Source organism: Mixophyes fleayi, chromosome 1 (genome assembly GCF_038048845.1).
Source record: "Mixophyes fleayi isolate aMixFle1 chromosome 1, aMixFle1.hap1, whole genome shotgun sequence".
Taxonomy (NCBI): Eukaryota; Metazoa; Chordata; class Amphibia; order Anura; family Limnodynastidae; genus Mixophyes; species Mixophyes fleayi.
The window spans coordinates 359,841,033-359,865,521 of NC_134402.1; the positions used below are offsets into that span (position 1 = coordinate 359,841,033).

General features: G+C 41.1%; 1 protein-coding gene across 2 annotated transcripts in view; it reads left to right on the forward strand.

The window, feature by feature from the left end:
* The first annotated feature begins 3,006 nt into the window (after positions 1-3,006).
* Positions 3,007-24,489, forward strand: part of MAPKAPK5 (MAPK activated protein kinase 5) — a 33,710-nt gene continuing 12,227 nt past the window's right edge. The window contains exons 1-9 of one of the 2 annotated variants that reach the window (XM_075178483.1): positions 3,007-3,194; positions 9,697-9,770; positions 10,906-10,981; positions 14,071-14,168; positions 15,524-15,632; positions 16,383-16,472; positions 16,711-16,806; positions 18,165-18,245; positions 23,314-23,501. In XM_075178483.1, coding sequence (XP_075034584.1) covers positions 3,159-3,194; positions 9,697-9,770; positions 10,906-10,981; positions 14,071-14,168; positions 15,524-15,632; positions 16,383-16,472; positions 16,711-16,806; positions 18,165-18,245; positions 23,314-23,501 — 848 coding nt within the window. In that variant the 5' untranslated portion in view covers positions 3,007-3,158. Of the gene's footprint in view, positions 3,195-9,696; positions 9,771-10,905; positions 10,982-14,070; positions 14,169-14,267; positions 14,306-15,523; positions 15,633-16,382; positions 16,473-16,710; positions 16,807-18,164; positions 18,246-23,313; positions 23,502-24,489 lie in introns of those variants that run through there. The other variant, XM_075178484.1, reaches the window with a different exon arrangement.

The following is a 24,489-nucleotide window of genomic DNA, read 5'->3' on the forward strand; positions in this document are numbered from 1 at the left end:
TATGCTTCGGGTCATTGTCCATCTGCACTGTAAAGCGCCGTCCAATGAGTTCTGAAGCATTTGACTGAATATGAGCAGATATTGTCCGAAACACTTCAGAATTCATCCTGCTGCTTTTGTCAGCAGTCACATCATCAATAAATACAAGGCAAACAGTTCCATTGGCAGCCATACATGCCCACGCCATGACACTACCACTACCATGCTTCACTGATGAGGTGGTATGTTTTGGATCATGAGCAGTTCCTTTCCTTCTCCATACTCTTCTCTTCCCGTCACTCTGGTACAAGTTGATCTTTGTCTCATCTGTCCATAGGATGTTGTTCCAGAACTGTAACGGCTTTTTTAGATGTTGTTTGCCAAACTCTAATCTGGACTTCCTGTTTTTGTGGCTCACAAATGGTTTACATCTTGTGGTGAACCCTCTATATTCACTCTTGTGAAGTCTTTTCTTGATTGTTGACTTTGACACATATACACCTACCTCCTGGAGAGTGTTCTTGATTTGGCCAACTGCTGTGAAGGGGTTTTTCTTCACCAGGGAAAAAATTCTTCTGTCATCCACCACAGTTGTTTTCCGTGGTCTTCCGGGTCTTTTGGTGTTGCTGAGCTCTCCGATGCGTTCTTTCTTTTTAAGAATGTTCCAAACAGTTGATTTGGCCACACCTAATGTATTTGCTCTTTTGAGAATTGTGTCAATGTCCCAATATTTATGGACTTATCTGTAAATGGTCCTCTCGTCTTCATTCTGCGGTGGTCTTCCATAGAAGACCATAGTGCAATTGTTGTAAAGAGTCTCTTGTTTTGCCCAGCCGGATCCTGCCTGAATATTGTGGGGTCATTGTGACTGAAGAAAGAAGAGTGTTTAGAGTATATATTTTTTTTAGGGGGGGGCGGGGCCTTTGGTTGGACTACTCTAGGGGGTAAATGTATTAAGGTCCGATTTTGTCAGCAATTTAAAATTGCTGACAGGAGAGCAAAGGCTTTGGTTGTGCGCAGGGCTGATATTCAAGCATTTGCCCTTGCAATGACACCACAGTTAAAAAATATACCCAGAAGAATTCAAAGCATCACAACACTAGCTGGATGTCTCTTAGAAGATCGACAACACTGTTCAAGCTGGAAGATACTCTACTTATGAAACGTGCACTTGCATTCAAGTCCTTTGTTGATGGCATCGACTTTTCTAAATACCAACTCTCAAACAAGATTGCTATGGATGAAACTGCAGTGTTTATGGGCCAAGGATCTCAAACGACAATTGATCAGAGGGGTGCCTCGTCAATCTACCTTCCCTCCACTGGTTATGAAAGTACAAGTGTTACCTGTATTTTGGCAATTTGTCTGGATGGAAAGAAAGCCCCACCTTCAATCATCACTAAGGGCAAGAAAGATAAGATTTAACGTGTTTCAGGCATTTATGTTCTTGAAACCGAAAAAGCCTGGTGCACACAAGCAGTTATAAGGAAGTGGGTTGATTTAATGCTGCCACTTGTTTTGCGAGGTGGCCAAAAAAGTCTGCTAGTCTGGGATTCAGCCAGCACTCACCACAATAAAGACATGAAGAACTTCATTGCAGAGAGAAGAATAAATCAAATAATGATTCCCACAGGAATGACTGCCTATCTCCAGACTCTTGATATTGCAATAAACAAGCCATTCAAGGACCATTTGCGCATGGAAATCAATGACTACATTGAAAATAGAATGTAGAGACATCAGCGTGGAAACTTTGTGAAGCCCAGCCTGCAAGAGGTTGTGACTTGGGTGAAGAATTCATGGGATAAAATCACTGACAGCTGTGTTGCCAATGCACTACAAGCAGGCTACATGTACAAGAAGTGCTCATTTATAAGGAGACCTCTATTGCTGGACATGAAAGATTGGGGCCAATAGTTCTACAGGAAACAGAGTCACAAGAAATTCAGGTTGCAATTTGTGGTTTGGAGAGTTATGACGATGTTCCAGAATAAGAGGACATGACTGTATTAAATGTAGATTGTTGTACATAAAAAAAAAAAAAAAGACATCCCCTGAAAATAAGCCCCAATGCTTCTTTTGGAGCAAAAATTAATATAAGACAGTCTTATTTTCTGGGGAAATACGGGGTGTGTGTGTGTGTGTGTATATATATATATATATATAGTGCTTTTTCTGTAAGAAAAAAGGTGCCGGAACTCACATCACGTAGTCAATCACTGTACACACACCCACACACGTCAATTGTGTAACGAAGCATAACGGTAGACGTCCGTAATAAGCACTCAGCGCGCAACCACATGACCAATCACAAGCTGAGTAGCGCCACAAGCCGAGCAGTGCCATCACAACCAGCGCAGACGAAGTACGCATGCAGCGGACTCAACAAACAAGCAGCCCTCATGCACCGTTTTAATGATGTTGCCGCTGATCTGCTACGTGTGTGTGTGTGTGTGTGTGTGTGTGTGTGTGTGTGTGTGTGTGTGTGTTCGTCCCTTTCTCTGATCATCCTTTTAGTACATAAAACAAATTCTGTTGTAAATGTTTCAAGACAAAAAGCACATGAGTCCTCACAAACAATTCCCAAACTACATGTGGTCTAAAAAGAGTTAAGATCTTCTGTATAAAGACATAATCCGCACAAGTATATTCCATTTTAAGAAGATAAATTGAAAAGAAACCCCGAGTCTCTTAACATCAACGCTCAATAATTTCTCTCTCGCTAAGCGACGTCTGAGTAGAAGGACCTAGTACAGGAAGATTCACTTTGACACTGATTGGCACCCGGGGACCTTCCTCATTTCTGTCGCGGCACTAGAATGCCCTTACAAATGCCGGTTTCGTGTCTCACACAACTGGACTTAAACACCAAGCAGCAGGCATTCACAATCCTGTGTACAGCTCATTGTGCGAGTCCGTAAACAATGCAATCTTCAAGATGGGTGGGTCCTCGGGATTGAAGGTGTTAAACGAAACCGGCATTGTTGAGGTCACCCTAGGAGGGAGGTAATGTGTTGTAGGTGGGGGAGGCCTCCTTACAGCCCGGCTTGTACTCCGGTCCCTCCGTCCCTAGTCTCTCTCCCCTTTGTGATATTGCATGGGGCTCAGACCGGTGGTTTCATGTCATCGCACAGGCTCTGACCTACTGCGGTTTCGCTGTTCACCTTTGTCCCTGAGGGATGTCGCAGAGCCACGACATGGACAGAACAATAAAGGTAAGATGGTCCTAGAGGGATTACCTGAGTATTGTTGTGTAACATACACGATCGGCTTCAGACTCCGGAGAGATGTTGGTAGAATGACATAAGGTTTCTGTGTACACCCGTGTAACCCGGCGGCCGCACATACTACAACCCGCTGCTGTGAAGGATGTACCGGAGCAAATATAACCGTATTGCGGTCTCTCCTCAACTTGATGACAGGCTGAAGTCAAAGGCATTTCATGTGGATTGTCAGAAATCGTGTCATAGCACTGCATGCTTTGTTTGGTGGGAAGGAGGTTGACTGAATGTATGTGGTGGTGGGGTTTAAGGAATAAATGGCAGGTTGTGGGTGGGGGTGAATGAACATCTGGCAGGGTGTGTGTTGGGTTGAAGGAATATCTGGCAGGGTGTGTGTTGGGTTGAAGGAATATCTGGCAGGGTGTGTGTTGGGTTGAAGGAATATCTGGCAGGGTGTGTGTGGGGGGAATATCTGGCAGGGTGTATGTGTGTGTGGGGGGGGTAATATCTGGCAGGGGGTGTGTGTGGGGAATATCTGGCAGGGTGTGTGTGTGTGTGTGTGTGTGTGTGTGTGGAATATCTGGCAGTGTGTGTGGAATATCTGGCAGTGTGTGTGGAATATCTGGCAGTGTGTGTGTGTGGGGAATATCTGGCAGTGTGTGTGTGTGGGGAATATCTGGCAGGGGGTGTGTGTGTGTGTGGGGAATATCTGGCAGTGTGTGTGTGTGTGTGTGGAATATCTGGCAGTGTGTGTGGAATATCTGGCAGTGTGTGTGTGTGTGGGGAATATCTGGCAGTGTGTGTGTGTGTGGGGAATATCTGGCAGTGTGTGTGTGTGTGTGTGTAATATCTGGCAGTGTGTGTGTGGGGAATATCTGGCAGTGTGTGTGTGGGGGGAATATCTGGCAGGGTGTATGTGTGTGTGTGTGGGGGGAATATCTGGCAGGGTGTATGTGTGTGTGTGGGGGGAATATCTGGCAGGGTGTATGTGTGTGGGGGGGGGGAATATCTGGCAGGGTGTATGTGTGTGTGTGTGTGGGGGGGAATATCTGGCAGGGTGTATGTGTGTGTGTGTGGGGGGAATATCTGGCAGGGTGTATGTGTGTGTCTGTGGGGGGAATATCTGGCAGGGTTAATGTGTGTGTGTGGGGGGGAATATCTGGCAGGGTGTATGTGTGTGTGTGTGTGTGTGTGTGTGGGGGGGGGGGAATATCTGGCAGGGTGTATGTGTGTGTGTGTGGGGGGGGAATATCTGGCAGGGTGTATGTGTGTGTGTGTGTGTGGGGGGAATATCTGGCAGGGTGTATGTGTGTGTGTGTGTGTGTGGGGGGGGGGGATATCTGGCAGGGTGTATGTGTGTGTGTGTGTGTGGGGGGGGGGATATCTGGCAGGGTGTATGTATGTGTGTGTGTGTGGGGGGGGGGATATCTGGCAGGGTGTATGTGTGTGTGTGGGGGGGGAATATCTGGCAGGGTGTGTGTGTGTGTGGGGGGGGGGAATATCTGGCAGGGTGTGTGTGTGTGTGTGGGGGGGGAATATCTGGCAGGGTGTGTGTGTGTGGGGGGGGAATATCTGGCAGGGTGTGTGTGTGTGGGGGGGGGGAATATCTGGCAGGGTGTGTGTGTGTGGGGGGAATATCTGGCAGGGTGTGTGTGTGTGTGGGGGGGGAATATCTGGCAGGGTGTGTGTGTGTGTGTGGGGGGGGAATATCTGGCAGGGTGTGTGTGTGTGTGTGGGGGGGGAATATCTGGCAGGGTGTGTGTGTGTGTGGGGGGAATATCTGGCAGGGTGTGTGTGTGTGTGTGGGGGGGGAATATCTGGCAGGGTGTGTGTGTGTGGGGGGGGAATATCTGGCAGGGTGTGTGTGTGTGTGTGGGGGGGGAATATCTGGCAGGGTGTGTGTGTGTGTGTGGGGGGAATATCTGGCAGGGTGTGTGTGTGTGTGTGGGGGGAATATCTGGCAGGGTGTATGTGTGTGGGGGGAATATCTGGTAGGCTGTGTGGGGGGGGGAATATCTGGCAGGCTGTGTGGGGGGGGTGAATATCTGGCAGGCTGTGTGGGGGGGGGTGAATATCTGGCGTGGGGGGGGGTGAATATGTGGCAGTGTATGTGGGGGGTGAATATGTGGCAGTGTGTGGGAGGTTGAATATGTGGCGGGGTGTATGTGGGGGGGGGTGTGGGGAGGGTGAATATGAGGCAGGTTGTGTGTGTGTGTAGGGGATGAACATTTGTCAGGTTTTATGTGTGTCGTGGGGGCTGAACATTTGTCAGGTTTTATGTGTGTCGTGGGGGCTGAACATTTGGCAGGTCGCGTGTGTGGCTGGGGTGGATGAACATCTGGCAGGTTGGGGGGGGTGGATGAACATCTGGCAGGTTGGGGGGGTTGGATGAACATCTGGCAGGTTGGGGGGGGGGGTTGGATGAACATTTGGCAGGTTGCGTGTGTTGTGGGGGGGGGGGTGGATGAACATCTGGCAGGTTGCGTGTGTTGGGGGGTGGATGAACATCTGGCAGGTTGCGTGTGTTGGGGGGTGGATGAACATCTGGCAGGTTGCGTGTGTTGGGGGGTGGATGAACATCTGGCAGGTTGCGTGTGTTGGGGGGTGGATGAACATCTGGCAGGTTGCGTGTGTTGGGGGGTGGATGAACATCTGGCAGGTTGGGGGTAGATGAACATCTGGCAGGTTGGGGGTCGACGAACATCTGGCAGGTTGCGTGTGCTGTGGGGGGACGAACATCTTGCAGTTAGCGTGTGCTGTGGGGGGTCGGGTGGACGAACATCTGTCAGGTTGCGTGTGTTGGGGGGTGGATAAACATTTGGCAGGGTGTGTGTGGTTGAATGTCTGTGTATACCAATCTCATTTCCTATGAATATATGCAATAATAAAGCAAGGTTTTCTCCTGAGAATAATGTATGTCCATATGTTTTTCTGACTTCCTGAAGAAAGTTGGAAGTAACCATTGTGTAAAATTTGGGAACATTTATAATTAATGAGAATTAGCACTAACATATTTCAACATTTATGTATAAACAGTTATACAGTTTGGCAATATTTCTTGATATTCAATGATTGATCCAATCTGTTGTGCAAATGTTCCCAGATTGCTCTCTTAGTGCTTTCTGACAGGATATTTGGTATTGCTGCTTGCTTGTTCTAGTTATAAAGGATTCCGTGTGAGTTGGTTGAATGGATACTCTGATTATAATTTTATGTAGTTTATGTTTAAAAAATAGGACAAGATAGTTGTGGACATAGCTGCTCTATTTTCTTTCTTTTTTTTAAATAGACAAGACATGATCTAAAGGCTTTTGTAAAACAACGAAAAAACAAATCAATTGAAACATTAGAATAGATGGAAAGAAAGATCGATCCCTGTATGGAGGCGGCACTCAAGGGCTTTTAAAATAGTATAGAAAAATAAGAGCTTTTCTTCAGGAATATAAAGTACAAACCAACAACACTTGCCTAAATAACATAATCTCACCCAGGTGTGCAGGAAAGCGAGGCACTGGGCAGATCCCATGTGCGCCAACGTTGCCATTGTGTCACACAGCATGTGTGATTGACATGACCATGCTGAGGGAAATTTAAACAATAGTGAGGTAATGTGATAGCAGATGCAAAGATAGAGAAAATGTATAAAAAGGAAAGGCAAAAATAGCTCTGTGTAGTACAAAATTATGTAGCGATAACTAGAGAAGCTACATAAAGGAAGCACTATAGAAATAAATAGCAAACAAAGACTTAGAACAAGCCAAAGTCATATTCTACCTTTTGTTTGCAGGCGGTTTTAGATTTTTGTTTTTTCTAAGGACATATGTCAAAGATTGTTATAGAAAACAGCCACATAATCTTATTGAGACTTGTTGGTGCAAGTGACTTCCAATTTAAGAAGCATGTAGGTCCAATCGCCTGCTCTAGGGTTTGAGGGGGCATGTTTTATAATTTTATAGCGAACTGTTACCAGAATATCTTCTGTTTGGACAAAGTGCTGAGTCACCGGTGGTCACAAGGTTTGCCACTTATGGCTGCATGTATTGCCAAGTGAGGGAGAGCAATCCATTCTTTGCTTTACTATGTGGGAAGGACTCTATGCCAGTTCACTCAGTCCTAGTATGTAATAACAAATGTGTTTTAGCACTTGATCAGTAATGTCAGTACACATGTTTTTTTATATTTTTATTTTTTCCATGTGCATAACATGACATAATTGTAATATTCTAAAGAACTAGTACCTACGTATCAGTTGGAACAATTGGCCCGAGGGCTTGTGTGGCCCGTTTGGTAAATGTACTGACCATATTAAAGGAAGTCACCCATGGCAGTTTCTTTGATGCCCTATTTTCTTTTTTAGGCTTCCAGGTTATTGATCTCAATATAGAGAGAACTTTACTTTTTGTATCAGCCAGCATCTATGGCAAATATACTCTTGCTGCAATTTTCTCCATCAATTTAACATCTTCCCATTAGAATTTTTCTAGAAGCACAAAACGCCTACAATGGTCTGTTCTATACATATGTGATGGCCGTCAGAAGCATTTTCACAATTGTGGCCTTTTCTTTACTTTCAACAGTCATTGCACACTGTGAATGTAGGATTTGTATGTGTTTAGATTAAGTACTGACAGCGCTCCCAAAGATCTGTCGCCCAATATGTACACACTTGAAAGGGTTCTCTCCTTTTTATATATAGCAACAAAAATAAATCAAAAGTGTACATACATAAGGCACCAATCTTTAACCACAGCATTGGTATTATTCCATATGATGTTGGGCAGTTTTTATATTCTGCCTCTAAACGGAAAAGAGGCCTCTTTTCCGTTTAGAGGCAGAATATAAAAACTGCCCAACATCATATGGAATAATACCAGCCTTGAGAAAGACTCAGAGGGAGTTGAAACGCGTTGGAGACGATAGCGGGGACCGACCTGGACGTGGAACAGAGTTGGAGCATTGTGTGATCTATGCCTGTGTTCTGTCCTCATCTGGTATGAGTCCCTGACATATCTATTGAAGGATTGTTTTTATTATTTGTTTTATACAAGATCATTTGGTTTTTAATGTTTATACAAGAAGTAAAACAGCGTTGCACTAGATTCTTCTTGTTTTTACTTTATTTACACGCATAACGGAGAATGCAGTGACCTCCTAGTGAAGGAAAGGGGGAGGAAATAGAGTGTGAAGGATCTCTGAAGGCGCTTTTAAAGTGGAAACATTGTAAGCATATGTCCATTGGGGTCAAGGTGTCACAGAAGATTCACAGACCTGCTGCTCATTTGGGTGTTTCTTAATGATCATTCACATGGTGTTGGAATTAATCCTTCATGATTAGAAAGTGTATTTTTTACATGTTACACTATGTTATGCTCTTTTGAGTTCTAGCTAAATGAATAAACTGGCAGATTATCGGTATATTGAAGAAAAAGTTCCTCATCTCTGCTGTGGTTAATGTAGGATTTGTGACATTTTTTTTTTTTTATATTTCTTATTTTTCCTTTAAACCTTGAAAGCAAAAAAAATCTATTTATCCTGTAAGTTTTAATGCCAAGTGTTCACGGAGCTTATTAACTGACTTGTGGCAAAAACTCGCTACTTAGATTGGGTGCATACTACATGGTTTTAAGCTGATTATTGGGTCAATCAGTGAATAAACAACCATTCGGCCCGATATTGCATTAGTGTGTACACTTCAACGATGAACGATTATCGTACCAAAGAACATCATATCCTTTCATTTTATTTTTAAATCAAACTAAAAATTAGTTCTGCAGTGTGTAGGCACTTACGATCAGGATTTTCATAGAGTTTACAGAGTTATGATCTCAGCCCATAACTAGGACAGATAAAGAGCAAAGATCTAGGGGCAATTTTATTAAGTCGTGGGTTTGAAAAACTGGAGATGTTGCTTATAGCAAACAATCAGATTCTAGTTGTCATTATGTAGAATGTATTAAATAAATAACTAGAATCTGGTTGCTATAAGCAACATGATCACTTTTCAAACCCTTAGCTTAATAAATTTACCTCCTGGAGTTAAATCTTGTGAAACATACATGTTTTACATTCCTTTTTGTTGTGTACATATAAATCGGCATGCTGATTTTTGTTTTGTTTTTATCAGTCATTGATAAAATCATTATCATTTCTGTAGTGTGTGCCTAGCCTGCTGTCAGGAATATACAGAAGTGCTCATTTTCTTTGGCTGAAAAACATGGGAAAGCCTGTGTGACAGTATCTTTCAGGAATGTGAGCATGTACATAATATTTAAAACAGACTAGCTGGAATTTGGTTCAATATAAAATAACTTTTTGAGATCCAGCTCATCTAGATTTGTCTGTTTTTAGAATGTGTTTGTGTTGTTTTCTATTTTTTTTGCTTTTTATGTCCATGCTGTGTAGAAACCACAAACTGCATGGTGTAGGGTTCAGAAAAATTCCAAAAACAGTTATTTATGTATTTTAATCCTCACTTTGTATATTTGTATACCCATAGGAGACATCCATCCTAGAAGAATTCAACATCAATTGGACCCAGAAGCTCGGGGCTGGAATCAGTGGGCCAGTGAGGTACAAAGGTCATTTTATTTTCTATGTAAAGGGCAATAATGTGGGTTAGTATGTGTGTTTTAAGCAGGTCATTTGTTTATCTGTCCTGGGGGCTAGTTTCTCAGCTTGTGGGCGGTTAAAGGGAAAGTAGTTAATATAGCCAAACTGCCGATATTTATGTTTTCATAATACTATTTCTTTATAAAATACAAGCCTTGTTTGAGAGATATAGGGATCCCCCATTGGTTTGTTCACTCTGCTTCCAAACGGTGCATTTTTTTCAGATCACTTTCCTTAAGCACTGTGGGTAATATTCTGCAATCTGCATTCATATGAGGCGATACTGTAAATCAGCATTGTTTGTTCGGCATGATGAGTCCTTTTGATAAACAGTATATGCATCAACATGTTGCAAAAGTAGTACTTCCTCCTCTTTAGCTGTATATGCGTCTTTACTTTGATCACTTCTTTTTGTGTTCAGTATCTTTGTTTCCATTATACCAAATAAGAATTGGTAAGTGGGTCTGAACACTATGCTCCTGTGTCCTATCGTCTTGGTATACAGTTACACACCCTCTGACACCGTAATGTACCCTTCGTCTATTTATACCAGGGGAAAGAATTGCTTCCAAGGCCTGTCCTGTTGTCTGATACAAGTGTGGGTTCTGGCCAGCCAACAATAACCTTTCTGATGCATAACACATTCCAGTCCAGTCATTGTTTAACATCTTTCTTCCCATTATAAAGCATCACATGGCTCATACCAATACACTGTATCCTGTTATTCTAGTAACATTAGGTCATGAACGATAAACATTAATGCAAGATCAAAGTTCTACAATGTCTCGTTGACAGCCACAGCTAAGGAGTATTTCACACTGAGAGTTGCAGTAATATTACTCTAGAAGTGGCTGTGTGCATCGCTTTTTATTTGTGATTCAGACATGTGCAAGATGTAAATACAGCTGCATGTGGATCTCCTTTTACTGTTGTAACACTGAATGAAAAAAAATAAACCTTTTTTTACTTATATTTGTGAATGTGCACTGTTTATTTGTTAGTACTGGCTGTCCTAGCCATTCCTTCTTTGACGTAGATTGGAAAGACCGTTGTAGCATTTTAGACTAAATATGTCTAAAACTGTTTTCTCTTTCAGAGTATGTGTGAAAAAAACAACACAAGAGCGTTTTGCACTAAAAATTCTAATTGATCGCCCCAAAGCCAGAAATGAGGTAAATTGTTGTATTCATGTTAGCACTGTTTTTCTTTACAGTTGTTCGCATGCTGCACTCTCTCACAGGTGTGGCCACATCTGTGCAACATTATATAGACAATAAACATAGAAAAAACACTTTCATTTCCTAATGGAAATGTTTGAATGAAGCTACATTTATGTTTATTTTAGGAATGTAACTAATTTTATGTAGATCTCTCACCATTCACTGTTTCTCTCTCTCTCATACTCCCCTTTTCTCTTCCCAGAACCATTCTGGCTATTTTATTTATACATTATATTCTTCTTACAATTCAACAGCTGAGGATACAGCCTAAAGAGAATGTAGATTTATTTATTTTAAAAAATATGACATAATTTGGGATAGGGGTGACATCATTGGAAATTTCTCGTGCCTTCAGTCTTCTGGAAACTGGTCAAAATAGCAAACACATCGCCCTAACTTTGTTCATAGTTTTATTATTTCCGTCTTTGTAGGCTCTACCTAGCATATGTTTAAATTACTTTATGGTGTTAAATCTAACGGTTGTCATAGCATATGTAATAGTTGTCACATGGACAAAAGACTAACATGTAGGTGATTAGCAATCATGACTTTTATAAAGTACTAAAATAATTGACTGTATGTTCAGATTTAATATAGTGAAATATAGCTGAAGAGTTTTACAAATACCCATGACTTAAATTAAGGTTTTGAATCTATTTGTTATAATTTTTGTTAATGTATGAAATATATTAATTCTTGCAGTCCATCACTGGAGGACCAGAGTTTCAGTTCAGTTTATGGTTCTTTCCAGTGATAACAAGACTGTTTTTTTCCCCACAAAACAATGCTTTTTACCCACACACATAAATACTGTAAATAGAATGCTACAATGAATACCCAATTGAATTTGTCTATTAATGACCACTTACTAATCCCATTTAGGTTTATTGTATGTACCCTGTGGGATGACATTAGTTCATTAGATTTGATTGCAAGCTAAACACACAAGGTTCTCAAACATCTGAATGCAGTTGTCAGAAATTCGAAGCAACAGCAGCTTTTTGTCATTTTGTATTAGTGTTTAAAAAATCGGTTTTGTAATGTGCAATCTCTGCTGTAGATGAGTGACCTTTATGCATTCAATACTGTGCTGATGTGTGCAATGTTTGTTATTACTACTAATAATTAGTGTAGCAGCAGCTGCTAAGGTAAGACTTCTAATATGTGGAAGAAAGTGTTGTATGTGACCAGCAAGATTGCCAAAGATTAACTATTTCTTTAAAACAAAAACGACTTGTATTATTTGGGGATTTACATGTTCTGCCTGCTTAGAGGTTGCAGCAGATGTTTTTTCTTAGCATGAGCTTAGACATTGCTGGGGTATCATACTTTGCAAAGATATAGTTAGCCATTAATATTGGCTATTCTACATTAGATTTAAGGTGGAATATTTTTGTTATGAACCTAATGAGTTTTTCTGTTCTCTAGCATGCATGGCTTGGTTCTCATTTGTGCCATTCAGAGTGTTTGTTATTTTGCTTTTGATTGACCTGGTCTTGAATGACAGGACAAAAAAATGGCTTCAGTCATTCGAAGTGTACAATAGTTGTGGTTATTTCTCTCTAATGGAGATGGGTCTCTATGGTTTCCTGGAAATTAAGTGATTTACAACGTGACTCTTTTTTTTAAATAGCCATTGAATGTACTAAGAAGCTCAAAGGTCAAAGCAATCAATCTGATATTTCCATTTGTTTTCTAACTTGCACTAAAAATATATTTTTTGCAATCTTGGTAATAACCCTCATTGTTTTGTTTTTTTAGTATTGTGTGGACATCAATTTACACACAATGGGCTTAATTGATGAATTAGACTATATAAGCTATATATTTTTTATAGCTAAAAAGGCCATTAAACTGTTTCTTTAAATAATGTCCCATTGTGTTATTCTACTCTGAACAAAATTTTACTACCCTAAAAATATAATTTTATTGTATTGAGTGAAATAAAAAAGGGAAAAACTATGCAATTTTTTTAAATAAACCATCCCCACTTTTATCATGGTAACGGGTTCGACCAGTGTTGTGAATAGCTTGCAATTAAGCAGTCAGGGTGTCTCAACTGGGCAGCACTATCTTTATACTGCCAAACCCCTTACTTCACATTAGAGCTGTAGACCTATAAGGAGTGTAGAAAGTGCCAAAGTTGAGCAGATGGATTGGTAATGAAGAGAGCTTTGCTGAACTAAGTAGATAGTATACGGGGTGCGCTGGTTTCCAGGTAAACCGTGAATAAGAAAGGAGTGGTGTGTTTTAGGAAATGTGTTTTTAACAGTCTCTACTTTAAAAATAAATAAATTAAAATACTGTTTGTGTGTATGTGTATACATGTGTGTATGTATTTATATCTTAGAGCTATTAATAACACTCACAAATGCAAATGTAAAAGTTTTTAGGTGCTTATCAGAACTGATATTCAGATAAAATTGTAGTCTTGGAAGTAGATATTTTCCATCACACAGCAGACATCCTGTCTAGTAATCCTATTGAAGGATACTGCAGCCAACCTGAAAATGGCTAAAAAGGTTAAACAATAGTTTGCACTCATTTGCACAGCAAATTTTAATACAATATGAAATATTTACATTTCTTTGCAGATATGAGAACTTTTACATCTATGTCTATGGATGTTATGTTTAGCCTCTTTATATATGGCCCTTTTTTAGGTGTAGTGGTCATTTAAATAAATTCACAAGTCCATTATTAATAAATCATTGTTAAACACAGGAAATTGTATTTGCTTAAGTCAAAATCTTGTCTTGCTTTCACCGCTTCATATTATATTGGTTCTGAAAAGCTTGTAAAACTTGTACAACAGTTGTTTTTTTTGTTTTGTTTTTTAATTTTACATATAGTAAATTGTATTTGGATGTTAGTGGTCCGTTATGCCTTGTACTGCATGCTATCTAATAATAGGCTTGTTGCATGATTACCTTTTCCATATAAATATTGTACCAAATCCTGGTTACCCATCTGGCACTTTTCCATATTTGCAATATTTAGTGCACCTCAAGTACATTAACACCCGTGCTCTTTTCTTCAAGGTACGGCTACATATGCTGTGTGCATCTCATCAAAACATTGTACAAATTATTGACGTTTATGCAAACAGTGTGCAGTTCCCCCACGAAACTAGCCCCAGGTAAGACCAGACAATTCTACATTAATGAGCTGTTCTTTTTGCCCATAGTGACTGTTATGTTTGCTGCCTCTTGATTACATGTACTTTATTCTTTTGCAGAAGTGTGGCCACCAATAGTTTGTCCTGTAACAAAAAATGTAAGACACCTTTAGTAGGATGACCTAGTTCTGAAGGGTTTATGTTATATTTTGTATAATTCTTTATTCCTTATGTGTTACTTTCATATAGGTTATCATACAATGATCATTCTTTCCCTCAAGGATATATTTACATATACACTTGGTTTTATAGGGTGCAGTAAAGTTCTGCTTTACCAATGCTGGGTCTTATCAATGAGTTTATAATGCTGGAGATTATTAGGTTTACAGATGCTCCCATTCCTCTAAATATTGCTTACTTTAAGTTTACTGCTAAGACAAGTTATATTAGAAAACGAACATTAATCTACAGAAAGTTTCAATATGGCCTGGATTGGCACTTTGATAGTCCATTACCGGCTACCCTCTCTTATATTGCCTGTCTGACAGCTGTGGTTAGGATGGATCCAAAATATAGTTGCTCCGGTATTAACCATTTCTTGAAGGGTCAATCACAAGTCATGATTATAAAGGTAGATTAGGTTCTCTACCAGTCAGCCCCACACCCAGTTTAGACATTGACATGAATATTTAGCAGTGCTAAGCCAGATTGTACATTAAAAACATTCCTAAACGTCCTACATTTGTCTAATTGTCAAAAATCATTGACAATTAGAAACATACAAGTTATTATGCATTGTAAGGTATCCCTGATGCTAGGTATATATACACGTTTAGATCTATGGGATCCTAAAAGCACATGAGTAAAGAGACATTGTAGTTTCATATTTAAAACTGAGCATATCCTGCTAATAAGATAAACTGCAAATACAAAGCTGACCTTCTGGATAGTCTCTATGCTAATTGGCAACTAGTGCTATAATTTTCTCCCACCTCTGAAAGCTCACGTGGGTGATGTCACTAGTTCCTAGTGAATTTGATAGCTTGCATATTTAATATGGCTACCACCACGGTTTGTAGATATCCAGACTATAACGGGCAGCATTAGTAGCACTCTGTTGTCACACAAACATTGGACGGAGCAGGATTAGAACACATTATAATGGCAGGAAGGTTGATTCTATCACTGCTGGAAGAGAAGTGCCAGTGCTGTCAATCTGGGGCGCGACCTTCACCAAAACCAAACCAAAATCTATACAGACAACAAATGGGGAAAGCAGTAAAAAGGCAAGGTTGCGCCTTCCGTTGACCAGCATCAGCATTAACTGCATACTCACTGATATTTGACCCACTCTTTAAATTAACGCTTTTGAACAGGGCGCGGCTCCTAATTGTTATGGAGATGATGGAGGGGGGCGAGCTGTTTCACAGAATCAGCCAGCACCGGCACTTCACTGAGAAGCAAGCCAGCCAAGTAACAAAGCAGGCAAGTTCCAGAAGCTTCCACCAGCAGTCTTGCAATGAACAACTAAGAGTTAAAGGCATTAAAGGGACTTAGGTTCTCACTTGACCTTATTGCCTGCTTTGTTATAATCAAAATATGTGATGCACGCTACGACTGGCATAACGATTTTGTTTCAGCCACACTGTGTAATTCCTTTTTCTGGGGTTACTGTAAGCTTGTACTCTGCTTCAAGGGCCTGCAATGGACTGCAGGCCTGTCTTGGTTTAAATCATATGATCAAACAAATTGCGGTCAGATCTGACCATTTAACCTTTTGATTTGTGGTTGCTGATTTGCACCTTTTGTGATTTATAGGTTGATAACGGTAATATGAAAAATGTATTCATTGCAAAAGATCAGTCTCTCCCACTTGTCTCGGTGCAGATGTACAAGATTATTGCAAATAAGCTTCCATATGTTTCAGTATCCGCTTCTCCACGAAGCCTGACTATATGTCATTAGTTTCTTATCTGCTGTAGCTATGGGATACTCACCCACTGCTGTCTGCTGCTCTGGTGTTGCAAATCCCTGTGGAACTGAAAGGTTGAGTATATCTGGGACATTTAAATCTTAATAGTATGTGTTAATAAATGAAGAGCAGAAAGGTCCATGCATTTAACTACTTTGTTGCCAGAAAGGCCTGCTCATTGTTGCAGCTCATCTCGGAATAAAGTAGTTAGCATGTAAATGCAACAAAAAAATGATGTACTGACTTGAATTATCTTTTTACAGATTGCTTTGGCCCTAGAGCATTGTCACTCACTAAACATTGCACACAGGGATCTGAAACCAGAGAACCTGCTCTTTAAGGATAACTCTTTGGTAAGATAATTATAATCCTTTGCAGTGGTGATCAGTTTTCACATTCATTACAGATGTAGAGTTATACACTACAGCAGAAGGCTGCATATTTACAAATGCAGACTCAAGTGGTACCCATGAAACCCACTATAACACTCGGCGTTTTCCAGCCAATCTACCAATTGTTTTGTATGTTCCCTTATCTTAACTGAGCTGTTAAATAAAACTGACTACCTTTTTTCAAAATTGTTTATTTCAGGATGCTCCGGTCAAACTCTGTGATTTTGGTTTTGCAAAAATAGACCAGGGGGACCTAATGACACCACAATTTACACCTTATTATGTAGCACCTCAGGTAATATTAATATTCAGTGGATTAAGTAACTGCATTGCTCTTTTTTTTTTTTTTTTTTAATTCACTATTTTCAATAATGTGAATAATGGAAATTTCATAATTCATTGACTTTAATTTGCATCCAATTTTATTTGGGTGAGTTTATGTATAATGAATGCCATGTTTGTAAGTAAATGTACACACATGTGCACACGGTAATAAAATGCAGATAAGAAAAAGTAGTACAGTTAGAATGCTGAGATGCGGAGAGAAGGTTGTAATGGGCAATGTGGGTTGGAGAAGGTAGACAGGGCAGTGTTTCTCATTAGGAATTGTGGTAGAAGAGAAGAATATAATTGATTTGATTGGATGCTGAGTTGTAGGGAAGGATGTGGCTCATGGTGAGTTGATAATAAATAAAAGTTAAGATTGATCTGATAGTTAAAGGGTGAGCTCCTCCCAGACATGAACAAGTTCCTGTGTCCAGCTGGGCCATACACATGGGTGAACATATTTTATAGAGTCAGGTGCTCAGATCAAGTGATTGGATCACATAAGACCCAATTGGTATGGCCAAATGATTCCTGTACACTCAAGAAGATCACGGTCATTGGCTGACTCGGTTTTCATGCAGTCCAAATCAACTTCTTACAGGGTGACTTGCAGGCAGGTTGGTCTGCAGTGACCAAAAGGAATAATGCTCACACCCATGCATCCAGTGATGTAGGAATAGCCCTAGTGCTTTTTAGCCTAGTGCTGGTTATAGCTACTGATCCTGGTAAATTTGGTGGGGTCCCACACTCTCCCCCCCCCCCCCTAACGATTCTGCTACTTGTATTGACTGCACTTGTATTAGTTATGCTTTCTTTTTTTTATTATTATTTTCTAATTAATTATTTTATTAACAGGCCATTGCATAATATTCACTTTTAACATAGGATATGCTTAAAGTGTGTCTAACAAAAATGTACACATTTTGCGTACTTTTCCCAAGTCCTGCATAGCTTTAATATATGTGCCGGTTGGTAAAACTACAGGATGTAATTTACACTTGCTTTTTAATTGTGAATTGCGTCCTACTCTATATGACTTCTTGGGTACAAGTCAAACATTTTGCTTTCTCTGTCAATTACTATCAAATTCCAGTAAATCTCCATATGATTCATTTCACTCAACATTTAACTATTGATTAGTATGCAGTAATTAAGGATAAGCATTTATGCTCAGATTCATATTTGACTACACCATAATAATGACATTTACAATAATTGCACAATAACATGTATGCATATGTTAAGGACTTTTAGTTTTGCAGTAAAGCTTTGCCCCACCTTTCATCCATACATTACTCATTCAGTGTCTTATACTGCACCTGTCAGGTTCTGGAGGCACAAAGAAGACACCAGAAAGAGAAGTCTGGGATTATTCCTACCTCGCCAACACCATACACCTACAACAAGGTAAAACTTCATATTTTAGCAAGCTATCAAGACTCCAGAAACACTCTATCGTGGATTACTGGGGTCTTCATTCTAGACATGTGGTTTACGCTGTGTGTCATGAGCGATGTATACAGTTTATTCAAAAATTATTTTATTGAAATGCAACAAGATTTTTCAGAGAATGTTATGATCTATTTTTAGAAAAAGACATAAGTATCGTTCACTTGTGCGTCTATTTCTATGATATATCTATTCGCACACACATACATATATATATATATATATATATATATATATATATAAAAATAAATAATGTGGCAACACATATAAAGAAACACCACCCTCCATCCCCATGATATAAATGGTAGAAAAGAAGTTACAACAATGGGGAGTATATAGAGCAGCATTTTCATGATATTGGGGCACCTACAGGCTACCTACCCAGAGCAACCGGTGGAGAGGGCAACCAGAGTTAATTGGCAGTGACTCTCCACACCTTGTCACAAAACCCAATGAAGGAATAAGATCATTGGTCCTCGCAGTCAATCGCTGTAGCCTCCATTCTTGATCAGTCCTGCGAGAACCCCTAGCCAGTCCTGTCTTCAGATCTCCATCAGGTTCTTCTAACCATATGTCATTCTGGTCTACAGGCATGGCTCTGGTTCCCACGGTTGTGATTTCTGGCTATAGGGAAGGAGCCATCTCTTTTTTGTTTACCCGCTTTTTTAATGGTGACTGCACACGGAGACACTGCGCATTTCACTGTTGGACCCCTTGCCGGAGTTGGCTGCTTAAAGCCTGGAGATAATAGGCTTACACAATGGTTCTCAACAAACGACCCTAAGCACAATTTTTTTCGTGTGATCCAGAGCTCCAGGTTCACTCTCACTTCCGGGTGGTGTTAGCCAGCCATATGTGTTAATAGTCACGGTACTGTCGGAGGGATGAGCTGGATATTGGAAGAGGGCTGCACTCTGGACAGTCTTTGCAGTAGAAGTTACCCAGGCTAGCTACAGCTTTTTCAGTGCAACTTTTACAATATAGTATAGCACAGTTTAGTACAAATACAGAGCTATACAATAATACACTTATACATTAATGGGGCAACATAACTATAGCTACAAAGAAGAAAGGATCCCGGACAGGCTTAACCTTTATTGAACATGCCCGGTTCCCACCTCTCCTTGACCACAGCGAATACTGAAGATCATAAAGTGTAAAAAGTACTTTGGCCACAGACCAATCACTGGGAATATGAGGTACATGGAACGTTGGGAAAGCTTAACCCCTTGTTTTGCCAGAACTTTGGGTATTCATTTTTCTCTTTCATCCAGTCTGGAGGACACTGCTTACCATGGGTTGTGGAGGGGAGCTCTGGAGTTGGCACCTAGCTAGTTAACTTTAGCATTGCTGACAGACCCCTCCCCTCTACAATCCCCCTGCCTCTTCCTCTTCCTGTCAGTTTTTTTTTATAGGTGCCCAAAGGAGTTGGGCTGCTATTTTAGTGCTAGTGCTAATGTATTAATTTATATTTCATTTTTATTTTCTTAAACTTTAAATTTTTTAACTAACAGAGACTTTTATTTTGAAGGCAGACCTGGGAGTGTGTTCTTCCATAGAGAGCACACTCCCAGCCCACAGCGCAGACACGGCTCTGTCAGATGAGAGCCGAGGGCTCTCGCCTGTCTCTTTTCTAGAACAGTGGACAGCGTCTTCTCAGGATCTCTGGGTTCGGGCCAGTATAACTAGGAGATACAGGATAGATCTCTTGGGTCCTGTTCCGCATGGTCTCTTTGTAACCCTGCTAGCTCGAGTTCCACAAAGTAGGCGGGTAATACATAATTGGATCGCCTCTCTTCTTTCAGCATGAGTTATTTGCAGGGTCCCAGTAATCCAGAAAGGGAAAAGCTTTATTCAAACTCTTTTTCTTGTCTAGAAGCCGTACGGTTCCTTCCGACCCATCTTAAATCTAAAGAACCTAAATATCCACTTAAATGTGGGTAAAATTCAGATGGAGTCCCTGAGGTCAGTAATAAACGGATTGGAAAAGAATCAGTTTATGGCCTCCATAGACATAAATAACGCATACCTCCACGTTCCTGCCTGGAACGGTCATCAATCTCTCCTGAGATTCAGAGTGGGGGCCCTTCACTATCAGTTTAGGGCTCTTCCCTTCGGCCTCTCCTTGGCTCCAGGGGTTTTTCACAAGGAGGAACGAGAATGTCTGTAATGTCAGCTTGTCTTCTTCATTCAAGGGGAGTTCAGGGCGTGCCTTACTTAGACGATCTTCTCATAAGATCCGCCTCAGAGATTTGCTTGCAACAGCACATGTCCTTCACATAGCTTTCCTCAAGAGCCATGGGTGTTTAATACACTCAAGGAAATCCCATGTGATTTCCGCACCAACGCAGGATCTTCCTGGGACTCGGCATGGACGCCAAACAGCTGAAAGTGTTTCTGCCAGAAGAGAAGATCAGGTCGGTTCAGAGGATAACATTGCAGGTCTTGACCTCTCCCAGTCCTTCAATACACTTGTGCATGCGTCTCCAAGGGAAGATGTTGGTCTCCTTCGAAACAGTCCCCTTCGGTCGTGGTTATTCCCGGTGCTTGTAGTAGGACCTCTTCACAGGATGGTCGGGATCCCACCTACATTTGGAGCGCAAGAAGTTCTGTCTCCGGATGCGAGAAATTCACAGACACCAGCCTGAAGGGTTGGAGCGGTATCCCTTCATCTCCGGCTCCAGGGTCAGTCCAGGAGTCCTCTCTATCCATCAACTTATTGGAGTTGAAGGCAATCCTTTTGGGCCTTCGGGGGGGCCCAAACCTTTCTCCAGGGTCATCTTCTCAGAGTTCAGTCCATCATGCCATGGCTGTGACATAGGTCAACAGACAAGGAGGAATGAGAAGAGCAACGGCAATGCGGGTATCGGCTCAGATATTCGCTTGGGCGGAACAGTGTGTTCCAGCAATCTCGGTTGTGTGCATTTCAGAAATAAAGAACTGGGAGGCCGATTATTTCAGTCGCAATGCGATGATGCCAGGGGAGTAGTCCCTCCATCCGGAAACTTTTCAGTCTCTGGTTCAGAGGTGGGGTCTACCGGATATAGATATCATGGCCTCCATACACATCAGGAAGTTTCCCAGGTTTTGCGCAATTCCCATATTTCCTTGAGTACTCAGACGAGTGAGGCAAGGCGGTCTGTCGGTAATTCTGATAGCACCTGCATGGCCGTGGCGAGTGTGGTACGCATACATAATCTTTATGGCAGTAGGGCAAGAACTTCGTCTTCCGCACTGACAAGATCTTCTCCTTCAGGGTCCTTTTCATCACCAGGATTTACCTCGGCTAAATTTAACCGCATGGCTGTTGTAGCCAGGCTCTGGAAGGCTAGAGGTTTTTCCCCCAGTGTAGTGAACACTCTGCTATGAGCTTGTAAGCCTGTTTGGCTCACGTATATATTCGTCGCATTTGGCGAGCCTATGTCACAGGGTGTGACAATAGGTCTTGTCATTCATCCTCTTTTTGTCTTGTCCGAATTCTGGCCTTTTCTTTAGGATTGTCTTGAGGCAGGTCTCTGCTTAGGCTCCTTAAAGGTATAAGTTTCTGCCTTTCAGTTTCTCCCACCTGAAGTTAGTAGATATGCCAGACATCAGGATGTTTCTTCAGGAGGTCTTGCATATCTAGCCTCCTTTCACTTCTCCTACAGCACTATTGGATCTTTTCCTGGTGCTTCATATCCTTACTTTCGGCAGATTAGGTCTCTAACCTGCAAGGTTATGTCTCTTCGCCATTGCTTCCGCTCGTAAAAGTTCAGAGTTGGGATCTCTGCCCTGTCGACAACATAATTAATGCTACATAAGGACAGAGCGTTATTCAGAACTCTCCCTTCCTATGTTCAGAAGGGTGTTTCAGCTTTTCTTTTGAGCCAGAAAACTGTGGTTCCGGTATTTCGGACACCTTCCGTATACACCTGTCTGATCAGGTGTATACGGATATATTATATGTGGTTAGGACTCTCCGCTTATATGTTAGAGAGCTTCCCAAATTCAGTGTAACGTGTTTGTTTGTCCTTATTGATTCTCATAGAGGCTGGCCAGCCTCTAAGCAGTGAATTGCGAGATGGATTAGGGCAACAATTACTCAGGTTACATCAAGGCTAACCATCCTGTGTCAGAGAGATTAAGACCCATTCCACCCGGGCGTTGGGGGCGTCTTGGGCAGTGAGAAGTGGGGCTTCTGCGGACCAACTGTGTACAGAGCCACCTGGTCTTCTGTCCATTCTTTAACAGATTCTATCAGTTTAATGTCTTTGCGTCTTCAATGCAAATGTTGTCCGTACTGCCCTACGGGCCGAGCTTTCAAAGTGGTCCCACCCTTAGGGGGCTGCTTTAGAACGTCCCCATGGTAAGCAGTGTCCCCCAGACTGGATGAATGAGAAAAGAGGATTTATGTACTTACGTTAAATCCGTTTCTCTGATTCCGTCTGGGGGACACTGCGATCCCTCCCTTCTGCTTTTCTTCTGTGTGCTTTTGGTTGATTGGCCTTTTCTCCTTGGGGCTTTTTAATTAACTGACAGGAAGAGGAAGAGGCAGGGGGATTGTAGAGGGGAGGGGTCTGTCAGCAATGCTAAAGTTAACTAGCTAGGTGCCAACTCCCGAGCTCCCCTCCACAACCCCATGGTAAGTAGTGTCCCCCAGACGGAATCAGAGAAACGGATTTAACGTAAGTACATAAATTCTCTTTTTTTGTGGTGGTTTTTATTTTTTTCCAGTAGGCTGTAAATGGCTCATTTTAAAAGCAGTGTAAAAAGCAGTAGGTGAAAGACATGTAAAGAAACTCCGTGACATGACGATGACTATACCGCAAAAGTACATGGAAATTCTGGTTCTGTTTATTTGGATTTTATTTTATTTGGATTTTGCTGGTTTATGTTTGTTTTTTTGTTGTTTTGTGCTTTTTTTTTTTAACCTTCTTGGCATTACTTATGAATATTTGTCAGAACTTCTGTATACATTGTTTGAAAACTGGGTATTGTCCATATTATACATTTTATATGTGTATTTGGTTGTCTCTGTTTCTCCCAGAGCTGTGACTTGTGGTCGTTAGGTGTCATTATCTATGTGATGCTCTGTGGCTATCCTCCGTTTTACTCCAAGCATCACAGTCGGACAATCCCAAAGGACATGAGGAAGAAGATCATGACAGGAAGTTTTGAGTTCCCAGAAGAAGAATGGAGCCAGATCTCAGAAATGGCAAAAGATATTGTCAGAAAGTGAGTTTCTATGACTTATTTTCCTTATATTGGTAGCATTACAGAAAATTCTGCCTGTTTTATATCTTACCAAGACCAAACATTTCTAATTGAGCATGGATACATACCCATATCCTTTGTTCCTTCTTGAAAAGGAAGTAAAGCCACTGTTTGAAATTAATAAGCATTACATATATACATGCGTGTTTATCTTCACTACACACGTCCACAGTGTTCTGTCACTTCTCTACAGCAAATTTCAATGTTAGAAGGGAGGTGGATTTCTAAGAGCAGAACCAGAGTACTGACAGCTTGTCAAACCTGAGTTGCAGAAGGGTGGTTACTAGTGTTACTAGCCCTGCCTCTGTAGATTTATACACAGGGGCAGGGCTAGTAACGCAGATCAATGCATTCTCCGCCTGTATTACATTTCACAAGGACACTATATCTAACAGACTGGGGAGGAAATACTTGTATAGCTAAACTGCAGTGAAATGTCTGTGACATTAAACAATGTATTGTACCTTCATAGTTCATGTCTGAAAATGTTACATTTTTAGGAATAAATGGTCTCTTAAATCTGCTGAAAGGCACAATCCTGGTTATAGAATTATGATTGACCTCTATAACATCTTCTTGCAGGCATGATATCTTCTATACTAAAATGCCATGTCTATATTCCATGAAGTTTCTGCAAACAAATATATACTATATTATATGATATGATTTATTATATGATATGGTGTTCCATCATGACGTGCATAAAATTGCTTGACTTTTGTCCTTCTGCCAATAGATGGTCACATAATTCCTCTATGACTTCTAATATCCTTTTATAGGTATATATTGGACAATAATATACCTACACATATTTACTGAGTTGTTTTATCAGAACTCCCAATTAGAAAGTTATTTTGCATGATAACCACTTCAGAACATAGCTGCTAATTTCCACCACTCAACTAAATGTGTTTTGACTTCACTAACCATTTTGTAGTCTATTTAATTG